The sequence below is a fragment of the Falco naumanni genome, chromosome 1 (assembly GCF_017639655.2).
Source record: "Falco naumanni isolate bFalNau1 chromosome 1, bFalNau1.pat, whole genome shotgun sequence".
In the NCBI taxonomy this organism is placed as follows: Eukaryota; Metazoa; Chordata; class Aves; order Falconiformes; family Falconidae; genus Falco; species Falco naumanni.
This window is the reverse complement of record NC_054054.1, coordinates 108,115,607-108,143,547: the sequence shown is the minus strand read 5'-3', so window position 1 is coordinate 108,143,547 and position 27,941 is coordinate 108,115,607. Positions and strand designations below refer to the sequence as shown.

Here is a 27,941-nt window from a genome sequence, read left to right as displayed (position 1 = left end):
GGGGCCGCGCTGACCCCGGCCCCAGCGCCCTCCTTACAGCCCCAACCCCCCCTACCCGTCGCAGGAAGAACCAGCCAACCCAGGTGGACATCAAAATAGTTTTATACAGATTATTGGATCTCAGTAATACAGGTAAAAAACAGAGGGCCCGGCTCTGGGCAGAGCCAGGCCTTGCCTCACGCCGCCCCATCCCGCTTCCAGGAAAAGGCGATTCAAATCCCTTTTAAAAATGTACATTTGAAGGCACAGTGCATGGACCAACAGGCTCCAGGGACCAGCGGGGGACCAGCTCCTCGGCAGAAGGGACCTGGGCCCTCCTGCGGGCGGACGGAGGGTGAGGGGCCTCCCCAAAATGGCGCCCAACAGCCCAGCGCTCTGCCCTGGCTGCAAGCAGGGAGTGAACGCCAGGCCTCCCACCTGGTCCTGCTGCCTAGAAAAGTCTCCCACCTTCACAGAACATCTCAAACACGCACCTACGCCAAGCGACGTGCAAAACGCACTCTCGGGGAAAGGGCCAGTTCCTATGGAGACTTATTGCTAGTGGGACAAAGCAAGGCCAGCTCAGTGGGCTGCCAGAGCACACAAAGCCCAAACTGAGCCCTAAGAGCCATTTGCAAACTCAATGTTAATATAAAACCCTGCTAAAGCCCTCAAAAGCAGGAAAAGTTCAGAGATCAGGCAGGGTTAACACTGCTGTGTGCTGGTGTGCTGCAGCCCATCACACATGGCAACAGGTCACAGCCCAGGACCAAATCCCATCACCCTGCTTAGCACTAGGAGTCGGCAGAGATGTTCATGGCTCCTGCAGAACAGAGGCAACAAGAGCAGCTCTTTCACATGACAGCAATGTGGGACAAGAGCATGGGGAATGCTCAGCCTCACCTCCCTGTTCCCAGCACACCTCCCCAGCCAGATCTTACCACATTTCTTGCAACAGAATTCCCCGTGGAACAGGGAAGAAGGTATACTGCTGTCTAAGGGTTATCTTTGTCCCTCCAGCTGGCTGCACAAAACCAGCCGAGACTATGAGCATGGCAGCATGGCCCCAGGCGCGTGGTTCTGGAAGGGCATCTACCACATGCAGAGGTGGGGAACAGCTCAGGTGACAAGGCCCAACAGCCTTCAACAGGGAACCCACCGCACTGTTCTCCCAGAGGAGACCAGGTCAGAGCCCTGCAGAACAGACCCCATCATACATTTGGGGCAAACACCCTCCCATAGGCACCAGGTGCAAGTTTCACTAGTGGGCCTCCCAAGGCTGCTGGAGAACAGATCAGCTTGGGGCAAACTACATGCCTAAGACGTTGCTGCACCAAGCTTCTGCACCCATGAGTCAGTGCTCAGGTCAGTGGGGCAAGAATCAAAAGAAGAAAATGAGCAGCAAGAAAGTAAGTGCCTATTCTAACCCCAGCCTTCTGCCCAGAAAACACAGGAATGTCAGAGATGCATAAAGGCTTTGGAAATCAAACGTTTCATCCATTCTTCCCTCCTGGACACTGTTGCTATTCCCCACAAACCCCATGTGTCTTGGGGATGCATGCTGTGGTTCCCCCTTCCAACTTCCTGCCAAGTGCTATAAAACAGAATTTGGCTGCTTTTCCCTCCTCCTTCCGCACAGCTGTTCAAGCCCTTCCTCACACCTTGCACCCAGGCCCCCACAGCAGCAGACACAACCGCAGACACACAAGCCAGTGGAGCTCTTGCTACATCAGGGACACTGTAGTAGCAGAAAAGAGCCAAGCCAGCAGGCTAATTTGATGCCCACCACCACCAGAGCTTGATGAGAGGGTGTTTCCAAAGTGCTCTGATCACTAAATGATATTTAGGTGGCCAGTGGCAAATGGTGCAGCTTTCCTTCAAAATTTAAGATTGAAGCTGAGCCATGAATACTCCCATGACCTCTCCCTGCTGCTCCAGTAATGCTCAAATAGAAAGCAGTGGTCAGATTTCACCATTTCCTCCTGAACAGTGGTGGATTTGAGCAAAACTAATCAGGTGGAGGCAGTAGCTGATTGCTTTTCTACAGTACCCACCACAACCAGTTTATCCATTTGCTGTAAACAACCTTCAGTTGCTCTTTCAGACACTGTGCTGTTGTAACGCTAACACGAGACCCCAAAGGCCAAGTCTATTACACAAACAAAAAGCAACGAGGGGTGACGGGGATAAAGTTTCTTCCTTCCCCAGAAGTCAGGAACAGCAGTATCGCAGAGCTGGCAAGCAACTGAACTCGTCAGAGTTCACTGAAGCTCTGACATTTGCTCCTTTCTCCAGCTCATATCAAGAATGGATGTCATCTCCCCCGGCTTTCAAGATGCCAAGTCACCACTTGGAACGAGCAACACATTTGAGGTGCTCCACAACCACTGCAGAACACAGCAGGCCACAGCATCTCATGGTGGGGAAAAGCTCCAAGTGAGCAACTGAGAACAAAGGGCTTTTGGGGGGCTTTTTTGGTCTTTCTCCAAGGCCTGCTCTGCAGAACGCAGAGTCAAGTGAAGGATCTGGCTTCCCCCAAATACAGAATGGAAAACATGAAATCCAAACAGGTAGAGAAACTGCTTTGGAGTGCTGTAACTACAACTCCATGCCAGTCTTGGGGCACTTCCCCACCATCTGCTCGCTGTGTTGAGATGCTGGGGAAGTGCTAAGAACTCTGCTGGCCACCCTGTTAAGTTGCCTTTCAAACAACGTCACATGAACCTCCAGATCATGACCCAAAAACATAACAAGCCGTGCCCTTAGCCTGGAAGCAGCCTCCAACACCCACTGATTTGCATGGCCATAGGGACAGAGCAAATAGTAGGGGGAAGTTGCCACCCACACCTCTGGAGGACACATCCTGCAAGCTAATGTTTCAAAACTGAACCCCAGGGATTGCCCCCCACCACCGGGTCTGGTCCATGGGAACCTCCTTTCCTGCCCAGGAGGTGTCAGTGTTTGCTAGAGTACAATGTTTCTTCTTCAGTGTCTGTTTCGTCCTGAAATTCGTGGCTCAGGAGGGACTTCTTGGAGCCAGTGGACATCATGCGGATTTCGTCCTCATAATCATCGTGGTGTTGCCGGAGGCGGTGGAAGCCATCCTTGTGTCTGTTGGACTTAATTGAGCAGACACACCAAATGATACAGGCGGTGAGGACCAGAGCAGACATACTTGCACCTGCCAGAGAGAAGGCATTAAAGTTAATGCCACGTTCCCCACCCTAGAGGTCCCTAGGCTTGCCACACTCCGTCTTCCCTTCTACAGTCACCACCACTTTCCTCACTTCACTGTGACCCTTCTCCTCCCTCCTAGACCACAGAAGACATGCCATGCAAGACAGCTGCTCCCAGAGCAGAACTGCACTAGCTTTACTTTCTGTGCTCACAATCTAGGATAGCATCAGTGAGCTCCCCTGCAGACCACTGGGTATAAACTCTAGCTTCCGCAGCAGCTGCCACCTCAACATCCAAAAAAAAAAAATTATCTTAATGTTTACCTGGTACCAAAGCACTCCAAACCTGGGGAAGAAGCAAGATATAGCTCCCAGCTCTACACATAAACAGGCTCTCCCCATTCCAGGTATCTCAAAGTCCATTCCGGACCCTTCAGACCCCTGCAACACACTCCACCTCCTCCGTCCCTCCCATTTTCTAGCCCAGCATCACCAGATCAAAGGGTTGCTGGACCAGTTTGCAAGGACAAGCATGCATTCAGAAGGGAAAGCAGGAGATGGCTTAAGTCTGCAGGCTTCCAGTTCAGTGAAGGGTCATTGTCAGCATGAACTGGTAGAAAAAGCAAAGCTCAAAGCTTTGATCAGAGGTGTCACTTTACCTGCAACAGTTACAACCAGCTCCCTTGGCAGACCAAATATTCTGTTTTCGGTGTCAAATACAATAAACACAGAGCTGGGTGCATCATGACGTACAAAGACCTGCAGAAAGATACAAGAGCTCAGACTGTCTCAAAGCTTGCACCTCTGTTAGGTGTCCAGACAAAAGAGATACTTGGCATCCACCTGGTCCTGACCTGGTCAGCAAAGACAAGTGCAATGAAAAGGAAAGCTGCTGCCCAAAACAACCCTGCTGTGCTGGGAAATTCTTCTCCATCCTATACCAAGGCAGAAAACAGCTACCCTGGGTGCACAACCAGCGGCTAAACACAGCCAATTCTGCAGAGCCCAAACAGGGATGCCTTTATATGACAGGGAGTGGGGGAAACATCCCCAGTACAGGCATTCATGTACCTTGACATGTTTCTGCTGGTACCCGTCGGCCATCGCGTTGATGTTATGCAAACCTGGAGCCAAAAGCACATGGAAATAGCCACCTTCTTTAGTACAGAGCCTCAAACCTTCATTAAGAACGATGGTAGCTTTAGAAATCGGCTTGCCACTCTTGTCTTGGACAAACCCATGGACTCCCTTATGAACCTAAAATAAAGCATTTGAAACACGCCACGTTCAGATCGGAGCATATGGCACGTTTGTAACTGAAGTAGAATCTAATCTTCCCCTCAAGATGCAGCCCATTCTCCATCCCTGACACCCTAATAAGCAGAAGCGCACAATACTGCAAGGACTGCTCAGCCCACAGGGAGGCAACGCAGCACAGATGTTTAACTCTCATAGCAACACATTTCCTGGTCACTTGCTGCCTCTGTTCAATCTATTCCTCACACAGCCTAAATTATGACTGTCTGTAATTACACAGCATCAACATAAACACAAAGACTCTCCATACTGTTTTCTTCCTCCCCACCTCCCCACCACCTTCATCCCTTGCCAGAATTTCCTCCCACAGACTGCGGCTCACCTCCACGAGCATGCTAAGGAGAGATTTCCTGTGGTCTGCCCACAGGCCAGGAAGCTGTCCCGCGCTCGGGAAGTAACAGCAGCCTGTATAAACAGTGATCTCAGGACAATGACCAAACATAACGCTGAAATCCTGCAAAAACCAAAACGACAGTTACAACAAGAGGTGGCATTTAAAAAGCTTTGCAAAGTGCAGCTGGTGGCGGGGAAGTTTTGCGCAGACATCAGAACAAATACGTTTTTTAATGCTTGTTTAGCAGAGATGGAAAGCCTTGTGCCATGATAGAGTACCTTCATACTTCCCAAGTGACTGTGCCATTCAGAGCCACGGATCACACCGCCAGGAATATTCTCATCTGCAAGAGCGAGAACACAGCTCTCAGACAGATCTGCTCCTAGCAGAGTCCAGCACAAGCTGACAGGGGGTTAAAGGATTCAGCCAAACATACCTGACTTATTTGGACAGCCTGGCTGGCCCAAATGCATCAGTGGATGGTTGTTTGCATACAAAGCTGCCAAATGCTTCAGTGTTTCTTTGTTCTCCACTACAAAGAGAAAAGTGAGACTTTGAGAGTGCAACTCCTATTCACTGGAGGGCAGATTCCCACTCTGACCCTGTGATCCTGTATTAAATAGCGACACATTGTTTCAGGGCCATTCCAGATTTCCTCTAACACTGAGGGATGGTATCAAAAGCAGACTTTATACCAGCTTTGGCAAAAGAAAGATTGAAGTACTGTTGTAGGAACAGAAGTGGTAAATATTCTGATCCCTAGCTGAATCCTGTGAGGTTTTATAGCTTTACTTAGACTGTCAACTCCACAGTCCAAGAGCTGAAGACAGAAGGATGCTACAGAACACCACCAGCGCAAAAAGCTCTTCCACCATGCAGTCACATGAACTTCTGCAGAGACAGCCCAAGGGTAACTGTGCAGGCAAGGCTCTGGAGGAGTTAGTCATACCTGTCTGCCCTGGCTTATCATACGGGTAAGTGACCAGCAGAGATCCTCCATCCAGCGCAACAGAGAGACTGAAATCCCGCTTCAGTATCAAGTTCTCTACAATGGCTCTGGTTTCAGGCTCTCGTGTCCCTGAGTACCGAGAGTAATTGCCTGTAAATCAGAACAACAAACAGAAAAGGGAATTGACAACAGTTTCCTCTGCTGTTTGAGAGGCCAACAGTACATTTGTTTATGTCTGAAACTGTCTGCTGCATGTATTAAAAGTTATTTGTTAGACCTGAGCAGATGCACCTGACAGATAAAGCAAAGCATCTAGTCCACTCTACCCATGGAGGGGGAATTAATCTGCAAAGTTAAACAAACGTGACATGTCACTATTTCCTTTTGTGACGCAGTAGGTATTTCATGTGTTTGCTCTCCTCAACATCACCAAACTGACATTTTCTTAAGGAAGCATTTGGGATGATCCCAGCCAAAGCCAGCCAGAGAGAACACTTCGTCGCCAGGAAGGGTGGGCACAGCACTGGTAACAGTGCTAGGGATACAGCAGGCAGTTACACAGAAACCAGAAAAGCAGGAAAAAAAAAAAAGGAGACTGCTTCTGGGGAGCATGAACAAAGAGCATTTTTGAGAAATCGGAGGTTGAAAGAAATGAATTAACAGGAAAAATACACTAGGTGTTGTCAAACCTCGGGACTATTCCTAAAGAACTTTGCTTCGTCTTTTCCTTGCAAACAAGAGACTGCAAATTACCATCTCTAAGGGGGATCCAAGCTTTGAAAGCTTCCCAGTGTGCTGCCTGGGCTCCAGGACAGGAGTGCTGCTCTTTTTACAGGGAGACCTTGTAACCAAATGACTACACCCAACCCCAGAGCAGCTAACAGAAGACTTCTACAGCAGCCTGCATTTCTACAGGGACACTACACACCACTTGGCTTTAATTTGCTTTACTTGTGAAATCTGTGTCCAGGTCTCTGCCGTGAGCATTAGTCTGGCCTATCTTCGATGTGCAGCCTCTCTCCTGCGCTATCTCACGTCCATCTGGATTCAGGGAAGGCACAATCACAATCCGTGTTCGGTCAATCAGCTGAGCAAAAGGAGGAGAAACAGTACATAAAGTGCAATTAGTAGGGTTCATTCTCTGTACATCTCATTTGCCTGGGCTTCATCCTAGGTACTGCCGTCAGAGGTTCCCACTCGCCCCGTGGCCCTCAGCACCTTCCATTATGTACAGGATCACTGCAAGCCACAAGTCAGTGTTAACAAGACAAGTCTCTCCCAGTCAGCGCCGTCTTCTCTCTCAGGATACAGCTGGAAGGCTTCAAGATGGTCCCTTGCATTGGCTCCTCACCTTTGTCACAGCAGCGTTCTTCTTGTAGCTCATGCAAAGAAATTCTGCCAGTGCCAGCAGCAGCTCTGTACCAACGGGAGCGTTTCCATGAATACCAGCAACAAAGCGGATCTTTGGCTCCTCAGGCTCAGACTGGTTGGGCTTGTTGGAGATTTCAAGGGACCAGATCTGACGGAACTCGACACTCTGACCCAAACTGCCAAGAGATGAGAAACCAGAGTGTCAGCTCAGGAACAGAGCTGCGGCCCTAGCCTGGCCTTATGGAGAAATCCCGGTGTGGAAAGGAACTGCTGCCAACCTCCATGAGGAGGCTGCAAAGGCAAGTGACAAACAAAACAATCACATCACGTGAGCAGATTTGCAGCAGCACTGTACACAACTCACTATGAACACCAGTTTGAACACAAGTATCTGTGTAAAAATATATCCAGGTGCAGGTGTTGGTTTTTTGGGGTTTTTTCCCCCTTCAGAGCAGGATACATCTGGACATCAAACTAATTTATAATGCAGAAGTTGTTGCTACAGTCATGCCATTAAGTCAGCCAAGTGAATGCAAGCAAAGCAGGGAACACAATCGGGGCTGATGCAACTGGAAGGACAATAGAGGCTACAGATCAGAAAAGTGGCCTTGGCACCAGTGGGGACAGCACATGAGCATGTTGTGCCTGGTAACAACAAGCAAATGAGGTCCTGGGACAAAGAGGTTTGTGCTTTCTAAAGCTGACAGAGGGTAAGCGCTACAGGTCACAAAGAAAAGCAGAGGACTGCAGCAGCTGGTCTCCTGCAGGAGGGCAGGGACCTTGGCTCAGGGCAAGCCAACTCAAACATGTCATGCACCACTGAATTAAATCTGAAGGCAGACAATCTGAAAAGGCCGTCTGAGATTTGTGAGTCAAATTTTGATTATTTTTGCTGGGGACTCTTTCACATGGTAGATGTCAGAAAGGATTTGGAGAACAGAGGAAACAGAATGCAGGAAACAGAGGTATTTGCAGGGAATACCACCAGTCCCAGGCACCCCTGGGGAACTGACAGCACCCCAGGTTTAATTCAATAAAATGATGCCTCATGAAAAAAGCACAGGGATGCATCTGTGAGTGCCCACAGCCACCATGCCCTTCCCCATGTGGCTCCTTTGAACTCAGGGACCACAGGGAAGGGGAGGGACGAGCTCCCCATCTTTGCACTGCATTCATGGCTCATCATTTCACTACTTCCCTACCACAGGCTGCTACTCAGGGGGGAGCTGAGCACTACTGCTTTGAGTTTTGACCTGGTGAGATTTATGATGTGTGGGAAGTTCAGATAGAGGCCTCGGAGGAACTCAGAGAGGTCCTTGTAAGGACGGTATCGGTAAGGAGAGACATCCCTTGATGAAGTAAGCAGGAGGCGCTCCAGGCCATTCTCAGCAGACAGATCTTTGATCAGGGTCTCAAACTCCTTCTCGTTGGGGTCACTGGTGTCTGGAGTGTTCAAAACTGGAACTTTCCCCTCCTCCACTTTGATGTCTGTCCGGGAAAGAGTGAAGTTGACCTGCACCCCACCTTTGCTGCCAACTTCCACTGTCTTAGTGACTGGATCATACCTGCCCAGGGAAGAGAAGGCACAAAGAAATGTCAGGCATTTGAGACCTCACACAAGCCATCCCCCTTCCTGACTAGGCACTCACAAGGGACCGCTGCTGCTCCCCTGCCAGAAGTGAGAAGCATACAAAGAGCAAGAACACTTCAAAGGGACATGGGAACGGCAGGAGGACAGGGCTCAAGGCCTAACATGGCACTGAGCTGCTTTTGGCTCAGGTGTTGCAGGGTTATGTGGCAGGCTGGCAGGACAAGTCAGGCTGCTTTAACACAGGTTTTGGCAGCGGTTGAAGTGATGAAGTAATTTCTGTGGACAGCTGCTTGCAAGAGAATTTCCCCTAAAGATACTAAGTTATCAATTCCTCCTCCACACCACCTCCAAACAAGGGAAGATCTGGATTGCACTTCGACATCAGGATAGCACCACACTGCTACCCCTGCACAGGCCAGAGGGCAGGAGACACACGCGTGCCTACAATGATGGCACTGCTCCTGACTGGGAAGTCAGTCATGCAGCTGTTTGCTCCTTGTGCCCCAGCTTGCTCACCCTCGGGCAGACGCTGTGATTTTGTACGTCCCCGGGACCAGGAGGCGCCAGTAATCTCCGTCTTTGTAGGTGGTCACCGGGTGGTCGATGTTGGCCACGCTGATGGTGGCGTTGAGAATGCCCCTTCCATCCATAGCATCCAGCACAAACCCCCAGACACCGCGGTGAACCTGTGCACAGACACAGAGCCCTGCTGAGTGCCAGCCCTCACTCTGCCTCCCACATCCCACTAGCTCCCAGCCCAGGAGGTTCAGCATTCCCAGAGGAGCACCATGTTCCAAAATGGTTCAGGTTACACTCGCCAGCAGCCGGTGTGGACAAAGATCACCTGATGAGTAGAATGAGCAATTGTTTGGCTCAGGGTGCCACCACAGCACTCTGCTCCACACCTTTGTTTATGTGCCCCAGGTGCGCAGTGCTACCACCAGCCCTGACTCAGATGGGAACAGCACCTAATGGCCACTCTAGCCTAGGGAAAACCAAGGTAGTGGTAAATAAAAAGCCCACATCTGCATCACCTGGCTCCTATTTCCATACAGATTTTTGTACATTGAGAAAGAGAGGAGAGGAGGAGTGGAGACACGTTCTGATGGGGATGATTTCCGTGGAAGAGGTACCCTGTCTGGCCAGCAAGCAGCACTCACTTCAGCCTGCAGCTTAGCCTGTTCATCCAGGCATGTCTAATGCAAACCCCAGAGGCAGCTCACACAATTGCTTCAGGTCAAAGTGTCTCACCTGTTTCATGAACTGGAGGAGAGATCGGCGATTCTGCTCCCAGTATTTTGGCAGCTCCTCCGCTTTTGGGTATTTCACACAGCCCAACTCAATGGTCACTTCAAAGCAGTTTGTATGTAAGTAATTCCAGTCTTGCATCCCACCTACAACAGAAATGTAAAAACAGTTTTGACGAAGTCTCCTGAAAGCAACTGTAACACAGTTCAAAATAAATAAATAAAACCCAAAAAACACCAAACAGCAGAGAAAGATGAAGTACAAACTACAGCACACCTTTTACAGTTGGGAAAAAAAAAAAAAAAAAAAAGGCTTTTACACAGGGCAAGAGATTCAAGCTTCAAAGGGATGCCAGAATAGCAGACAAATAACCATTCTTCTTGTAAATACCTTCCATGCTAATATAGTGCTGTAAAATTTTATGAAACTATTTTGCTAATAGCCAGAAAAGCTACACTATAAATTCCTTCCCCCAGGAATAACTTTATCTGAGTACATTATTTAAGAGGTTATAAAAGAAACCTGAGTCCCAGTAATCTGGGCTGACCAACGCAGAGTTTGCAACTGATCAGACTAAACTCTTTAAGCTGCACATGCATTAACCTGGAGGCAAAAGTTGTAAGAGATTTAAAGTCTACTTTACCTGGAACGTTGTACCACTGAGCCCCATTAGTGATGCCATGCGGGAAGTACTCCGTGGGGTACATATCCTTACAAGGGCTTCCCTGATACATCTTTGTGTTTTCCTGCAAAACAAGACGCAACATGTGAAGCTGAGTCTGTACTCCACGGCCACTGGCACCGTCTAACATTAGTCACACACCTGGGGTTACCAAACACAGAGGTTCACGTAGACGTGTGTTTGCATGGCTGCAGCACACACTGCACCCCAACCCAGACACCCCTGCTCTCCTCCCAGCCCATGTACAGCATTTTTTACCGCCCTTCAGTGCGCTGGCCCCCATGCCCACACAGAGCGCTCCTCCTCCTCCTCCAGGGCCCGCAGACAGAACATGCTGGACATCCATCCACTCATGGAACCAGAGCCTCCCACAGGACCAAACAGCAACCCCAGGCACCCACCGTACCCACACCCTCCCCTACCAGCTGCTCAGGAGGTTCCCAACAGCAACAGGGGTTAACCCAGCATGATGTGCCCATGTTCCTGTGAAGAGTATTACCTTGGAGTAGGAAAGCGCCAGCTGCTGAAACACAGCATCGTCTGGAGATTTACTGTATATGGCTATCCCTTGCTCATCATCATCAAAGGGGTAATTAACCACTAGAGAACCTGCAGGGGAAACAAGCTTTGACTCACACTCAGGCTTTCCATATGAGCCCTCAGCCTAATAGGGGAAATTTCTCTTTTGCTCCAGTAAGTGCCAAGTCTCCTGTTTCTCAAGACTTGGCATTAAACAAAGCATTAAAGCTCAGTGGACAGAAAAGACACAAAAAAGCACAGGAAGAGATAAAACCACACCCGGCTGGGAAGGTGAACCCAAGCCATGACACAAAGGTTCGGTTCTTCCATGCAGGAGGGATGAGCACAACCTCATAATAATCGCTTTCACAGAGGAGAACAAGCAAGGGGAGGAGTTTCCTAGAACACGCATGGTGCTCTTGGCCCAACTGCTGTAGTTTTCCAGCCTTCCGGAGTTTACTGCAAGCACTGACAGATGATAACGTCTTTGGCTTTTTGTAGCTTTCCCTAAGCAAGTTGTATTAACGGCACCGCGGAACCCCAGACACCGCCGTGGCTGCAGAGCTGCCAGCCCCCTCCTCCCCACACACAGTACTCCTGCGCTACAAAAGCGAGCAGGCTAGCAGAAAGCACCTGCAAGTTACCCCAGCTACAAGCCAGCAGACAAACTCTCTAGGGAATGAGCTGTAATACAGAGAGTTAATTTAGATCATGCCCAAAAGATAATTAAATTACAGCAAATTTCATAGTTCCACGATGCGACTCAAGGCAGGGAGCCCTCAGGATTACAGGTTGTTCCCTTCGCTTTATGAATACTGTGAAGCCTGTAACAGCCGCAGCACTATATCACATTCCCAGACCCAGCTGCTGAGCAACCACCGACAAGAAAGTCCTTCCCCACCTCGCAGCAGGCAGCAGGTTAGCTAATCCCCACTTCAGAGAAGTGCCTGGGACCCTCCCAGCAGCCTCTTCAGCTCCCTACAAACATGCCTGGGGACATGGTTTTCACTCCCATTTCCAGCTTCTTATCCATCTTCCAGCAGCATAAAAAAGGGTTGATTTACTCTTTGCGTGTGTCCTTTGCAAATGGCCCTCCCCCTGTTGCAGGAACCCAGCTGCTGCCGCTTCCCAGCGAGGACGGGGCAGATGGTTCACACCTACAACACTGTGGAGATACCCCTGCCAGCGCCCATCCCCCAAACCTCAGTGCAGAGGAAGGAGCTCGGCTGGGCTGCCATACCTCCGTGCAGGTTTGCTGAGAGCACGAACGGGTAAGTCTTCAACCAGGTCATGACAGCAAGAGTTTCTGGCTGCGGCGGGTCTGCCACATGGAAGAACTGATCTGGAAAGTTCCGGTTCAGGTCGTAGTTGTTGCTGTTGTTTCTGCCAATGGTACCTCCTCTGTCTCCTGAAAATTAAACACAAGCTCAAGCTTGCACACTATGCAAGTTTCCACTGAAGTGAGGGGACTTACTAAGCACCCTCTTACTACAGAGCTTACAACTATCCATCAAGGGAGGACAGCAGAGAGCACAGCAGCGCGGGGGTTTCCTGCACCCCAGGGCAAGGGGACAGCCACACTCCCCTTCAGCGGGAGGTCTGCTCTGCACAGGGGCGTCCCAGGGGTCCCGGGGCCCTTCCAGTGGGTGTTCGCACAGGCTCCCCGGGCCAGTCAGACCACAGCGAGCAGAAAGGCAGCGAACTATGAACAATCCCAACAGCCGGATGTCAGGACCACAGAAACCTCAGAGCTCACCTTCCCAAACCAGACGGACAAGTTCTTTGTTAAACTCAAGCAGAGCTCTGCTCCCAGAAAATCATTCTGGACAGACTTTGTTCTGCCAGTCTGCAAGAACCACGCAGTTTTAAGGACTTCCCCAACGGAAGTTTTTGCCAATTTCAACATCACGATAAAAGTCTGTATTATCCTTGGACAAGTGCTCTGCAGACAGCCTGGCTCCCACATCACATGTTACTAAGAGCATGGACCAAAGCACAGCAAGCATGAGCTGTGTCAAAGGAATGCCTTTTTTTAAAAATAAGCCTTGGGATAGCCACAAACCATAAGGGGACCCAAAGAGGGGCAGCATACAGCACTGCTGAAGTGTAAGAGCTCTCTCCAACACCTTCAAACATCGGTCAGCCACACACATTCTGCAGTGCGAGGTCCTCCCACTCATCCCACAGCACACATCGAGTCCCTTCTCAGCTGACCTGTGCAGAAGGCCCCTCTGCTGCAGCAAGGTTCCCAGATTTCTCACAGGTACCATGAACCCAAAGGCTCGTTCTCAGAGCTAAAACCCCATAGATATTTCAGCAGAATCAGCAATACCTTCCTGGGACTTCTCATAGCCATCAGGGTTCATAGATGGCATGATGTGAATCCGTGTGCTCTGGACCAAATCAGTCACTTCAGGATCTATGCCAAAGTTCTTGCAGAGGTACTCAATGAGGTTCAGCAAAAGCTCTCGCCCCACAACTTCATTCCCATGCATGTTACCAATGTACTTGAACTCTGGCTCCCCTGCAGACACATGGCCACACCAAACAGACAATTATAACCATGACATTAAAGCTTGGAGACATCCCGCCACCCTGAGCATTGCTCTCACCAGCCTTTCTGCAGGGCCGGAGGACATTTGCCTAAAATTTACCCTTCTGCTCCCACAACACCAAAAAGGACAAACACTGTTTCAGGGAAACCCCTTGGTCCTTCTGTCCCCAGAGCTCCATGACCAGTGTAGATGTCCCCAGCCACACGCTAGTGCCACTCACTGCACCTGGTTGCTTTAGAAAGGATACTTCAAGGGGCAGCTCAGCCTTTCTTCAGACATGTGCCAGGTCTACACTCCTTTCTGCTCTGCTCACAGTTTCCCAACACAAAGGGTCCGCCACTTACTTGCGTTTGTGCCTCACTGAAAAGGATTTTCCATGTTACCTGGTTCATGGGTGCCAGGGTTGTCCGAGATCTCCATTACGTAGAGCTCCCGCAGCTCCACTGACTTGCCCACGGAGTAGAGTCGGGTTATGTTGGGGTACTCATTGGCGTGCCGCCGCAGGAAGATCTCCATGTCTGAGAAGTGATGGTGGCGAAAGTCCACAGGTTGGATGGGTTGATGGAGAGAGGTTGGGCTTGGGGCCTCTGCCTGCGCAGGGGTGGGGGTGACGGTAGGGCTGGGAGCAGGCGTCGCTGTGAACTGTGTGATGTTAAGAGCTGGTGGCATTACAGTTGGCTGCAAGGAGAAATCAATCTCTGTTGCAGCTCCCTCCTTCACTTCAATGTTCTCTCTGGTCACTGGCATGTAACTGGAAAAAAAACCCAGCTCATTTCAGCACAGAGGCTCTGCAGAACAGAGCCCTGCAGCCTTCCCACCACTGCAGCCTACTCCTCCCAGCCCGAACTCACTGTGATGTTAATGATTACGTGAGAAATTCACCTGCAAACAAGCTCACAGGATTCATCCCACCAGCCTCAACTATGTGGCGGTCCTTGCCGTGCCACAGCAGCTCCTGTTTATGGGCTCACCGGGGAAGAAGCCCCAGGCAAACCACAGGGCTAAGCCTCAGGGCAAGCTACATGTTCACACCCAGACCCAAGGCAACACCAACTCTTACTGGGATGATCCTACTCCGCTTTCTCCCTCTGCCCAGAAAGTAAGACACAAGTTGCTACAAGCAATTAAAAGTGACAGAAATGCTGTGCATCCAACAGCACCACACTGCAGTGGGGCATGGGGTGAACAAACACAGCTGCAGCTCTAAGCTGGAGTTCTTTACTGCTGCAGCTTCCAGCCAAGCCCCTTAAATACACAAGATGCTTTGGGGGCAGAAGTCAAGTGAAGGAACACGAGCAGCTGGCAGTGTAGAGGCAGACTGCCACAGAGACATTACCCCATTACAACCGCGGTCACATTGTAGGTCCCAGGCACAAGCAGTCGGTGGTAATCGCCAAATTTGCCCGCCGTGATGTTATGAGCAATACCGGCAACAACAATGGTCGCGTTCTCCAGGCCAGCTCTGGTGACTGCATCCCTGACAAAGCCTTTCACACCGATGTGGACCTGAGGAAAACAATACAAGAGCCTGGCTGAAGACAGGCAACACCAGGGGAAGCGCATCCTCAGCCAGCAGTACTTGCTGGCCCTTCCCTAGACGCAGCAGAGCAGGACAGCTGCCAGGCAGACACCCAAGGGCCTGGGATTCAGACCGTGCTTAGCCAGACAGCAAGGATGGGAATTCCAGCACACACTGGGAAGGCAGCAAGATCTAAGAATTGATTCCCCCTAACCAATCCTCTAATTCATTGACATGGGCACACGACGATTCCAAGACGGCAAGGTTACAAGGCATACTGAGGGACAAAATGCAGCTGCCTCCTTTTCCAGCCTAAAATGTCACATGCTCAACTCATAGATGGGCATCTGGAGAGATCCTGGCAGAGGACTCTACAAGCCAAGGTCTCAGCAATGTTGGTGCTTCTGAACATCACTGGATATTCACGGCACTGAGGCCATACAGGTATTCTGCATTACATAACAAGAACCGCACTGATCGACCTCTCTAAAACTGCACCCCACGAGGCCTCTCTGCTATCGTGGAGGATGTGGGAACAGTGGCAATACCACAGAGAGACACAGCAGCTTTGTAACCACCAACCTCTGCACAGCAACTGCAGCGCCGTGTTACCACACGCAGCAAACAAAACCACAGAAGCAACTAAGCACGGTGCGCTCAGCCCACCGTGGACACACAGGTTTCACAGCTGCTGCCCCTGTGCCCCAGCCCAGCCCACACTACCTTCTCAATGAAAGCAAGGAGAGAGTCCCGGTTGTTTTCCCACTCCTGCTGAAGCTCGGAGGTCGGCGGATATTTGCAGCAGGACAGCTCCAATGTGATCTCAAAGCAGTTGGCCCACACATAGTTGTAATCCTGCATCCCACCTGAGAAAACAAGGCAGAGACATGTCCCAGGAGCAATGCACAGACATCCTGCCATGGGATACACATTTTGCCTTGTCCTTCAGCCCCCCCCGCCGGCATCTCATCACGATGCTGCCCTAGTTCCAGAGTGAATGAGCCAAGGAGAAAAGTCAGAGCAGATCACCGTGACAGCCTGTACTGGGGAAGACTGAGCCGTCTCTCCCAGTAACCAGCACGCTGGGCCATTCACATCAGCCACAGACAGTTTGAAGATGACAGTCCCTTTGGTCTCACCGCTCAATCAGCTCTTGGAAATTCATACAGGTTCATTTTACTGCAAAGACATCTTCCAGACATTACAAATCCAATACGCCAAGGCAGGCATACCACAGTTGGTGTATGACTGCTGCCGAGTCCCTCGCTGTGCATTCCAAGCTACCTTTGGATCTGGGGGGTCTTCCTGCAAGAGATGTTACTGCACCCAAAGTGAGCTGCAGGTCTCCGATACAAAGGAGCACACCAGACCATCAACCCAGGAGGCGGCAGCTCAAATCGGCATGCTGAAGTCAGTTTCAGTGACCACACAGCTGTTCTCCCAAAAACCTCTTAGCAAAACTCTAGCTGAGATAGCAGCAAAATTTCTCCTTCTCTGCCTCCTCAGCTGCTCTTTTCCTCCAATTCCTTATCTGAAGGTCTCCATTTATTTGATATTTAGAGCAGCCCTAGCACAAACCCTGATAAGGTCTGACACAGTGACAGCACGCAGTGAACTGCAGCAAGTCACCTTCAGAAAACTCTCCTCTTGACTTGGGAGGGCAGTGATGCCTCCCGCACTGCCAACAACTCCTGCGACCCCGCAGCAGCCAGGTCCCACAAAAGGAGACCAGGACGCAGACTTGTCCACCTAAGAAACTCCAACTGGGAAACTTCTTTTCCCTGAGACCTGCAGCCAAGTATCCAGCCTCCTCCCACATCTCCTCCTTAAGGCAGCAGTCTCAATCAGTTGAAGGATGTTGCAGCACCTAGGGACAGCATGCTAGCTTCGTGTCAAACCAGCCAAATCTCCGTGAGCACCAGAAAGCAGGAATGCAGAGCTGTTTCCCAGCATTAAGCTTATCTTGCTACTCTTGCCCTTCAGAGAAGCCACAGGCACTGCTACGAATCAAAAGGGTCACCTTGTTCCAGCAAATGTCCTGATCCCATTTGCTGAAGTTCACGTTCAACCCTCAGCAAGCAAACCTGTTTCTCAAACAAGAATGAATCCTGTACCATTACATCCTGTACCTGTACCAATCCTCCATCCTGTAGGACTGGAGGTCTACAGATATCAATACTCATGATCTGAAGCTCAGATCTCAGCATGCTGCTTGAAAACTGCAAATGTTCAGCCCTCTAAACATACACGGGAGCTTTCAATAGTAAAAAGGACATTCCAAAGCCACCACAAGTCTGCAAAACAGGTTTCAGAGTCACCCTGCCAAATCCCGTCACATGACTGTAGCCAGATGTCATGGCCACATGAGAGGATCGTTACCACCACCATCAAATCCAGCAGTTGTGTCAGTATGGAAAACATGCCACACTAAGTTTTAAGTGCACACTGTCAATATCCTGTGGGTTACACAGCCTCACTCAGTTACAATCCAGGCCTTGGCCACCACTTCCTAGACGGCTCCATCCCAACCCACACAGCAGCGCCTGCGACCACTCAGCCCAGAGACCTCTGCACACCGACCAAACAACTCCCACCGGCACCAGCTGGACACAGGGGCCCAGGCAATGGGTCTCTTCTGCATGAGTTGAGGAAGCCAAAGTGGCTCTCAGAAGCCCACCTGTGACGGAACAGCTACACATTTGCTCCACAGGAGGCAGATGGAAACTTCAGGAGGAAGGAAAGCAGGAGACAGCCTATGGCACGTGTCACGGCACCAGCCTGCGTGACCCCAGCAGGCAAGCCTGTAAGGAATACATACTTTGCACTGCCATCCTTTGCTTTGCCCATCAAAGTGCTACATTAGTGCTATGCTAATAAACCTCACTTGCTTTATCCGAGCAGTTTCCTAATCATTCACAAGCTCCTTTGCAAGCAAGGGACCCTCCGAGGTGCTGGCCAATTAACCAGCCAGAAAGAATCAATACCACGACGCAAATGCACTACCTGGCATTTGCAGAGGCTGTGTTAACGCACAGGCAGGAAAAGCTAACAGCAGCACTTTACCAAGCAGAGAAGACTTATAATAAACATGATGGCTGTAAGCATTCACTGTCCCAGAAGGTCAGGGACCGCTGCTCTGAATTCAATAGCCCCACTGCACTTGGGTAAAGCAGGGATGGACCGACAGCATAAGGTAGGATTTAGAAGAACAAGACCCCTGGGAAGATGTGCAGGATGGTACCACAACAAAGATGTCCCAGTTCCTCTCATTTCTTCCGGGAGCCTGCTGCTAAGAGAACACAAAGCTTTTACTGTAACAAATCAAATGTCACTTGCAGCCAGGAGAGCATTGCAGCTTGTGCATGGGCTGAAATCAAACCAGGAAAGCGACTTCTCTGTCCAGCAAAAGCGGCCAAAAAGTGTTTGAAGATTTTAAAACTCTCCAACTCAGCTCAAGACATTAGAGGAACAAGGCCTGCAAATCTGATATATACCCAGTTCTATTCAGCTCCTGTTACCAGGCTTAGAAAAGTAACCCACAGCGGGCTGCTCTCTCGCCAGTAAACACCACGCAGAGTGAAACAATTTGCCAGCCTATAACCATCTGTTCATAGCAGGACGCTAATGCATTTGAAAACATCCATACGTAAACCAGAGCCATTATGAAGCATATTTAGTGCTTCATCTGCCATTCAAGCAAATTTAGGACAGATGCTCACCCATAATAGAGCAGCAACGGACTAAATTAGAGCTTGCTACATCAATTTCAGTAAAACTGTCTCTTTGAGAAAGTAGTCCACTGCATGCTTGAGAATTTGGATTGTATCCGTTGCACATATTTGGCCTTCACACAGCCCCGCTGCAGAGCAGGACAGTTATTTTTGCAGCATATGGAATTACGTATTTTTCCATATACCATCTGCACAGCATCTCCTGGATACACAGAAGATCCGGAGGTGTAGACAGAGACCTGTACAGAGCCCACCATCAGCAGAGCACTACATTCAAGCCACAGAGTGGAAAAAGCATGCCCAAGGCAGAGGGCTGTCAGACTACAGTGCTTCTACTCTACCTACCTGTTTAAGTAATATCTGAGATAAATGCCGGAATAAATCAAGCGTTTTTTAATCATAGGGTGTCTTTTAGCCCACACTGCATAAAGCTGGAGCCTCCCAATCAGGCATCATACTACCAGTGAGGAGAGCAAAGCAAAATCAAGCTGCAGCAGTCAGTCAATTGCAGCAAGTCAGTCCCTGGCTGGCAGTAGGTCACAAAAATGCTCAGAACAAACCTCTCTCCTGCTCTGTCCCACTCCTTGAGCATCAGGACTGCACTTCAGGCAAGGATTCCAGACCTCTTGCGGCACAAGTGCTGCAGAGTTCACGCTGACAAGCGTGCCTCTGCTCCCTGCCAAGCTCAAACCAGGCAGGCGAGCAGCAGAATGCAGCTTTCCAGAGTCAAGCCTTGGGATCCAGATACCATAAATACAACACGTGCTAGGAGAAGCTTTCCAGGCCAGCCAGGAAGGACTATTTTCAAACTGCACTATGCAGAAACCTCTCTAATTCCAGCTCTTGCTGCAGCGGACATTAGGAGATAAGAGCCTGCAGGTAAGTTAAAGCAGAGAAACAGTTGTGTCTGCTCTGCAGAGAGAGCAGATGGCACAAAGCAAGCTAGAGACATGATTAAATATGTGGCACAAGTCACTCCACGGACAGAACTGCTTGTCTTGTAGCACGAGATCAGGTGAGCACCAAACAGGCAGGGGAATGTTTTGGTCCATTAGTCTGCAATCATTAGAACTCAGAGGAGGTGAGGTTTGAGCCTTCAACTCCAGCAGCTGCATTACACAGCCCCGAGCAGCACAGCCCCGGGCTCTCTCCAAGAGGAGGGCATTCTTCCCGAAAGCTGAGCACAGCCCTGCAGTTCACGTTAGATGTGAGAAGAGGCATCACAGACCCCCGAACCGCCAGGCCAATGCTTTTCTTGAGAAGAAAGCAAAAAATTGCAATAAGAATTTTATGAAAACACTTACAAACACATAAGGGCAACTAATTTGTGTGTATCTCAGGAAAACATGGCTGAAAACTTCTACCAGAGCTCACACTGTGCAACTCCCGCCATGCCCAGGAAACAGAGGCCACCAGAGCGATGCCACAAGCACCCACTGTTCTCAGCGCTCAGCTGCTCCGTGTTTGATGCCACTAGAAGCTGTTCAGAAGCTCAGTGTGGCTAGTAACCACAGTCAAAACAACCCAGTAAGCACACACGTAACCTAAATCTACTTTTCAACCTGAGAAGTGCCTTCTGGTTGATACCAGAAAGGCCTCAAACGCTTCGGCATCAGAGAGTCAAACTAGCAAGGAAAATCGCTTTTAGTAGGGGACTGCAAATAACAACAAGACCTTCCAAGGCTGCCCACAAAACATCCTACTGAACGTTACACTCAATTCAGTTTCTCAGCTGGGCTCTTTACAAAATAAAGGCAAGCATATAATCCCACAGATAAGAAGACTTAAGCGGTTTCTTAACAGCTTTCCAAGCATCACCTGGACCATATACTAGCTCAGACTTGCATGGATTTTCCTAATCTGGACCAGCCACTTGGTAGTTAAAACCCCCAGACGTTAAAAAGGAAGGAATAGCCAGAGCGTGTAGGACAGAGATAGCCTCTAAAAACCGTCCCAGTCACAGACGTGCTTATCTATAGCAGCTGGAATGCAGAAGCCAAATTCAGCTGTCTGGCGGAGAGCCATCTTTCTCTGTGCACACTTGACCTTAACAATTACTCCAACGGTTTGTACTTGCCACCTCAGTTTGACACACGTAAGAGGTTGTTTGCAAACTCTAATCAAAGTTAATGGGGTCTGGCACCAACATAAACCTGAACTGGTAACTCTGGGACAATGAATCCTGTGGCACTTTGCTTTCCAGCATGTTTGATTTCACATGATAAAATGTGGCAGGAAAATTTCCACCTGTTGAGACATTATGTTCTCATTTCTTTTGTTTTTCCTGGCTTTAGTTCACTTGGAGCCTACAGTCTCTCCTGGCACAACCTGACCCGCATGCCCTGCACCGTTCACAGAACCGTGTGCTCTGGTTGTCACCAGAGCTCAGCCTGGCCCAGGGAGCTCCCACGGGGTACCGGGATTTCCCCAGCCTCATTTTACTGCACATTTAAATTCTGCAATCACTGGGAAAGGCCTCCTGGTCGGAGTACAAGCCTCAGCAGTCCCTGGCATAGAGCTGAGCAAGTCAGATGACTCAATACAGCCACCGTGGTAGTTTTGCCACTTCTGTCACACTGCGTACAACTAACTCCCCTTTGCCTGCTCTTCATCCGCTACTAAAAATAAATGTTAAAACCTAAAACCCCAAAGGGAGACAGTAAATTCACACAACATCAAATTACATGTGTCCTGGCCTCTGCAGCATCGCTCAGCTCACCCACGTCGTCCCCCCCCCCCCGCTGCCGGATCTCCGCTCTCGTGGGTTACGCTTTACACAGGCTGCTCTGCCCGGGCAGTGCTCCAAGCGCTGCCATCACCCTCCACGGGCGCACCTGCAACAGCAGCCAGGCACGAGTTACTGCTTAGGGGAGAGATCACCCAGGTGCCCAGCAGCTCCTGTCTGCTCAGCAATGCTCCATCCTACGAGTTAGCATCGTCCTACGAGTTAGCGTCGTCGCACGCTCCCTACAACCTCTGCCCGTGAACTGCCTACAGCCATCAGCGCTGAGCCTGAGATGGTGGCCTGGCAGAGCGAAAGGGCTTATTTCTGCAAAGGCTGGATGCTATTGGGTGTAATATAAATCACAGCAGTGACAGCACAGAGCAAAGTGGTCTCCAGTTCACACCTCACCATCTCCTGTGAAAGGGAAGCAGGGGAAACCTCTGCTCTGCTCACTGGCAAGGCAAAGGCAGCCTGAAAGGCTGGGGCACCAGTGCCACAGCACAAGCCAGGCTTCTTGCATCCCAGCGGGAGGATGAAGAAGTTAACCCCACAGTGAAAAATCCTGCTTGCTGAGGGCAGGGGACACATGCCTCAAGCTCTGGAACCACCCTCCCTTCGGAGCACACCCACCTCACCTCATTACAAGGGCAGAAGAAACCTTAGAGCAGCAGCTAACAAACCTCCTGACTGAGATGTTTGCCGATAAAGACCGTCACCAGAACAAGGCAGCGCAGATCATCCAGGATATCCTGTTCCCTCATAAACAAATTCACCAGATTACACAAACCTTCCTCCTGCTGGACGTTTCACAGCAGCAGAGCAAACCCTGAGCCAGCAAACACCAGGGCCGGTGTGCTCAACAGGGTGGAGGGAAGGAGACAGCTGCTAGACAAAGAAATAAAACTGCATCTTATCTGAGCCAAACATCTTATTTGACCAGGGAAATCCTAGGCAATGATTCAGCCACTGCTGACATCAAGACTTCCTCTTCCAGCACAGAGGGGATACATTCAGGTCCAATAACAAATCCCCCTTCCTCCCTCCCAGGAGAGGCGGATGCAAGGTTAACACAGGACTCTGCTCTGAAGCCCGTATTTTGGAAAGACGGCATCTTACCAGAACTTGCTGAGCTGTAAGCTCTGAAGGATAAACAACATTTGATGTCACTGCACACTCAGCACTCCCGCCATCACCCCTCTGCCCTAGCACGAGGGAAAGCCCAGCAGTCTGGGCACAAAGCAATGCAACTTCTTTGGATCATTTATACAAGGGGTTTGTTGTGTCCTCACCACAGAAGTTTCTGCATCATCTGGCGAGGCCATGATTGTACAACATCCGCTGAGGGGGCACGGCCATGGCAGAAGTTTTTCTAATGACACGGCCAAGATTTCTCTTCCCACCAGCCCATGGAGCCTTTTCCATGAGAGCATCTCATCCCATAAATTATTGTTTAAATCCCATCTTCAGCAAAACTGACACACAGAGAGCAGCCCACTGTGCGGCTGAGCCAGGCCAGCCACCTCCATGCAAGCAGAGTGGCGGCACCAGGGGGTAAATGACTTATACTCAGATCAGTGCAGCTGCCTAACGGAGAGATCAGGAGCTCACCTAGAAGCCCCAGCAGACCAAATTTCGGATCCCTTCCAGATCCCACTGCACTGGTGGACAAGAACAAGATGTGCAGGTTGTCACCTTCTGCACAGGTCTAACAGCAGAGCAGTTCATAGAACAGCTACCTACCCCACTTCCAGCGAGAACAGCTAGGTTAGCTCAAACCCACATTTAAGGTTTTACATCATTTTACAGGAGGCTGTTCTATAATCATTTGCAAATTTACAAGTTTGGAGGTTAAAAAAAACTCACAAAATACCGGCATTGGTTTAATACCTTTAACAGTAGTTTCCTCTTTCCTAAATCAAAATGTAGTAACCATCTAGAGACCTAATGACAGTTAATTTGGCAAATGAAGCCTCCCACATGCAGGATAACTCTCCAGCACCTAACACAGTCAGGAAGAACTATCTTGTTTGCTGTGATCTCTTCCCAATGAACATCTCCCAAGCTGTGATTCACCAAACGCTTACTGGTGCGCCCATGATGCCACCTCCCTTTATTTCAAGCTGCTAGAACACATTTGAAGCTAAAAATATCACTTCATCCACCGTCCTCTCTTCTGTGATAATCACCACTGGTTCGGATGTCAGTTCTCAGTAGGAGCAAGTATTTCTGTAAAACACTCTCTTAGGCAAGCTAGCAGAGCTCAAGCATTCCCCAGCACAGCTTACCTTCTACATCGTACCACTGGGCACCATTTGTGATGCCATCTTGGAAGGTTTCTCCCTCCTCGCCGGGGCAATTGGGTTTGCCAGTTCTCATTATGGGGTGATGCGATGCATAGGCTTTTGCCAAATATTTGAACACTTCATCATCAGCTGATTTACTGTAGACTCCTGTGGGCTTATGTGTGGGAGAGTCATCATAGGGATAGCTTGCAACCACTGAGCCACCATGGAGATTGCCAGAGAGCAGAAACCTGAGGTTGGGAAGGAGAAGAAGAAAAAAAAAAAAAAAAGGTCATATTGGAACAATTTCAACAGGAAGGTAGCTACAGCTGCCCAACCAGTTATTCTGCTGCCTTCCCACCCAAACAAGACTCCAAACTCTACGTGGGATCAAGGCAAAACGTACCCACTGGACAAGCTGCCCACCAGTAACACCACTTTGGAAGAGGAAGCGACTGGACCCTGCTCCACCAGCCCTGCACAGGGAGAACGCCTGAGGAGCTGCAGCCACACCAAGGTTACGTTACAGATACACACTTGTCCAACACCAAGCTGGCTACAGTTGGACTAAAAGGTACACTGTGCTGGGAGATGTATCCCCTTGTACTGAAGGCAGCCTGCAACACAGTGAGCAGGATTGTCAGAGGGCCTGAACAGCATCCCAGGGGGAGCATGGTGTGGAATTCAGCAGATTTTTGCAATAAACCAACTCTCAGGACGGGTTTATTAACTCCCCAAACTGACATCTGGCATTACTGGAGACGAAACAAGTTTCTCACTGCAGCCTAAGACAGAGCCCTCAAACTCGGACAGACAAGCAGTGCCCCTGTGCATGAAGTGACGTACACGGCTCTTCATCAAGTTTTGAGCAATACCTGGTACGTACAACAGAACCAACTCACACAAATAACATCTGGATGTGACAGAGCTGTTAAAATCCCAAGTCAGAAAATAAAGCGCATGGTATGTCCTAGATCACACTTTTAATTTGATCCCAGGCAGCACAAACATTTCAACAAATCCCAAAGGTAATTGTCTCTGCTCTTCCTCTTTCCACCCAATACAGCACTGAGGGATAAAGAGCTCTCCTTCTCATTCGGCTAAAATGGATTTAGTTTCTGAGCAGAGGTAACGTGACCAATACCTTTGCCTTGCTCAAAACAGCGCACACGCATTGCATTACACCTACTATCTCTTTTTTTAATCAGTTCTGTTTACCCAATCATTTCTCTATCAGTGGTTATGTTAGTCTAACAATTGTACCAGTATTAACTGGTGCTGCCAGGCAGAGGGATTCACAAAGCTCTGCGTTCTTCCTGTTTCACCCTGGCTTACATGCCAATCCCAACTCAACCACTTACAAAAAATAAAAAGCCCAAGGTATTTTCAAAATGGTATTAAGATCGTGCATGAGTTTCCCTAGCAACTAATTTTTAGTTGAGCCAAATCTGGAGGGATTTTAGTGCAAACTGCTGCATCAGAGCTGTCCTAAACGATCTTTAGGACAAGCAATTACTGGTGCCACTCATTAAATTCCTCTAGAGCAACAATCCCCGTGGGCACTGCCATCCACCAAGCTTTCATATAGTTTATCCAAGCAAATTTTGTTGCCTAAAACTGAGCAAACATTATACAATGCTCAACATTGCATGTGTCGGTTGGATCCAACCAACAGCCTCGCAGTGCAACCGCAGCCATCAGCCATCCCTTCTCCCTTTATCCCGGTTTTGGGAAGAGGATTGCCAGTTGTTTCAGCGCGTTGCTTGTATCCAACCAGGCTTCACATTCTGGCTTTCCCTGCAGAACTTCCCACGGCTGGTTGCGCTGACCTTTGCGGTTTGGACTTTCCACATTTCTCTAAAGAAGAGCACACAGCAAATGGCGAGACAGCACCCAGCCTGGCCACCGCACCTCCCAGGGCCACCCCGGGGCCCAGCCCGGAGCTGGGCTTCAAGGGTGCCACCGGCCCGACCCCAGGCCCGGTGGCTCCCCGCCACCCAGCCCCCCGGCAGGCGAGCACCCAGTGTGGGTGCTGAGGGCTCAGCGCTAAGGAGGGCAGGCGGCACAGGGGCCGCAGGAGCAGGGCCTCTGGGAGCACTGCTGCACAGGGCATTACTGCCAAATCCAGGGAATTTTCCATGAAACACAAAGACGGGGGGATGCACCGTGGGACACAGCTCTCCCTTAACGTATCCGCACACAGGCCAGCTGTACACCTGCACCCCAGTATTTCAAGCACCCCACAGCTCACGGTAAAGCACCACCAGCCCCAACAGCAGCACCCGCAGAGAAGCTCAAGCCGAAGTGATGAGTTTGCAGCCGCAGGCTCCTGGAGAAGGGACACAGGGGGCTGGGAACGCGGGGCTGTGCCCACCGGGGGTGGTGGCAGGTGCACCCCAAAGCGCAGCCCCGGACCCGCTGGGCACACGGCTCAGCACCGGCGCGGCGGGCAGGACCGACGCCCGTAAAACGGCCAGCGTGGCGCAGAAGCCAGGCTGGGGGGACGCAGGTGGGGAAATGGGCTCCTCCTTCTGTCCCCCAGCCCTGGCAGGCAGCGTTGGGAGAGCCGGGCGAGACCCCGGGAGTGGGGCCGGGGGGGACCCCCGCGGGGGGAACGGGGCCGGCCGCACTCACCTGTTGCGGCGCATCCAGGCGATGAGCGCTCGCACCTCGGGCACCGGCTCCAGGTCGGGCTCGGCGGCCCCGAACTGGTCGGGGAAGCTGCGGTTGAGGTCGCGGCCGCGGCTGTTCTCCCGGCCGCCCCCCGCGCCGCCGCCGCCGCAGTCGCCCTCGCGGGCGCGCTCGAAGCCGTCGGGGTTGAGGCTGGGCAGCAGGTAGAGGTCGGTACCATTGAGCAGGCGGCCGATGCGGACGTCGCCGGCGGCCCAGCCCCGCACCAGCTCCTGGGCCAGGCGCAGCAGCAGCGGCCGCGCCAGCGGCTCGTCCCCGTGCATGTTGCCCACGAGCTTCACCTGGGGCCGGCCGGGCAGGGCCGCGCCGCCGGGCTCCTCGCCGGGCCGCTCCGGGCCCAGCCCCGCCGTCAGGCGCAGCACCCACAGCGGCCGCCCCTCCACCGACTCGCCGATGCTGAAGAGCCGCGCCAGGCCCGGGGGGGCCGCGGCCGCCAGCGCCCGCAGCGCCTCGCCCAGCTCGGCCGAGTGCAGGTACCGCAACGCCTCGCCAGGCGCCGCCGCCTCCGCCTTCTTGATGTGTGCGGCGCGGGCCGGGCCCCGCAGCAGCGCGCACAGCAACAGCAACAGCAGCGGCAGCCGCAGCGCCCGGCCGAGCCCCCGCGCCACGCTCGCCATGGCCCCGCGCCGCCGGCCTCGCCGCTCCGCCAGCCGCCGGGCAACGGGAGGGGGTGCGGCCTGGCCCCGCCCACGGGCGGGCGCTCCTGCCGCCGCCCGCCAATCAGCGGCGGCCGAGAGGGGAGGCGCCGGTAGGGCGAGGCGGCGAGGGGCCAATGACAGGCGGCGGGGAACGTCGCGTCACAGAGGGGTGGGGCGGCGGGGAGCATCGCGGCGCCCCCTGCTGGCCGCACCGCACCGCGGCTCCGCGCCGTCCCCGGCCCGGCCCGGCCGCCGCGGGGAGGGACGCGCCGGGCGCGGGGCCGGGCGGGCAGCGGCGCCGCCCGAAGCGGTGACTGCCACCTCCCGGGAGAAAGCGGCCGCGCTCGGCGCCTCCCCGCCCGCAGGGGCTGCCGGAGCCCGGCGGCGGCGCTGTCCGGTGCCGCGGGCACCAATAAGCCAGGCGCGCCCAGCGCGCAGTGGGGCAGGCGGCAGCTCACCGCGGGGTGACCCGACACGCCGCTGCAGGGCAGCACCGCCAGCAGAGAAAGCACAGCCGCGGCTCCCGGCGCCGCAGTGCCGCTGCGGGGGGCTGCCGGCTCGGGCAGCACCGCCGGGGACCGGCCACATGCCGACGGCCGGGGCGGGGCTGTACCGCGGCCCCGCGCGGCTCCTC

General features: G+C 51.7%; 1 protein-coding gene across 1 annotated transcript; it reads right to left on the bottom strand.

The window, feature by feature from the left end:
* Positions 1-84: 84 nt before the first annotated feature.
* On the bottom strand, positions 85-27,286 carry CPD (carboxypeptidase D). The gene is made up of 21 exons (XM_040616948.1): positions 26,613-27,286; positions 23,982-24,229; positions 15,964-16,106; positions 15,058-15,227; positions 14,105-14,472; positions 13,499-13,690; positions 12,407-12,574; positions 11,147-11,256; positions 10,609-10,711; positions 9,969-10,111; positions 9,234-9,403; positions 8,380-8,691; positions 7,107-7,302; positions 6,707-6,842; positions 5,756-5,905; positions 5,243-5,338; positions 5,085-5,149; positions 4,795-4,926; positions 4,227-4,412; positions 3,815-3,914; positions 85-3,160 (listed from the first exon to the last, which is right to left on the bottom strand). Exons 1-21 carry the CDS (start codon positions 27,284-27,286, stop codon positions 2,934-2,936), a joined length of 4,089 nt encoding a protein of 1,362 aa, XP_040472882.1. The 3' UTR covers positions 85-2,933.
* Between the last annotated feature and the right edge of the window lie 655 nt (positions 27,287-27,941).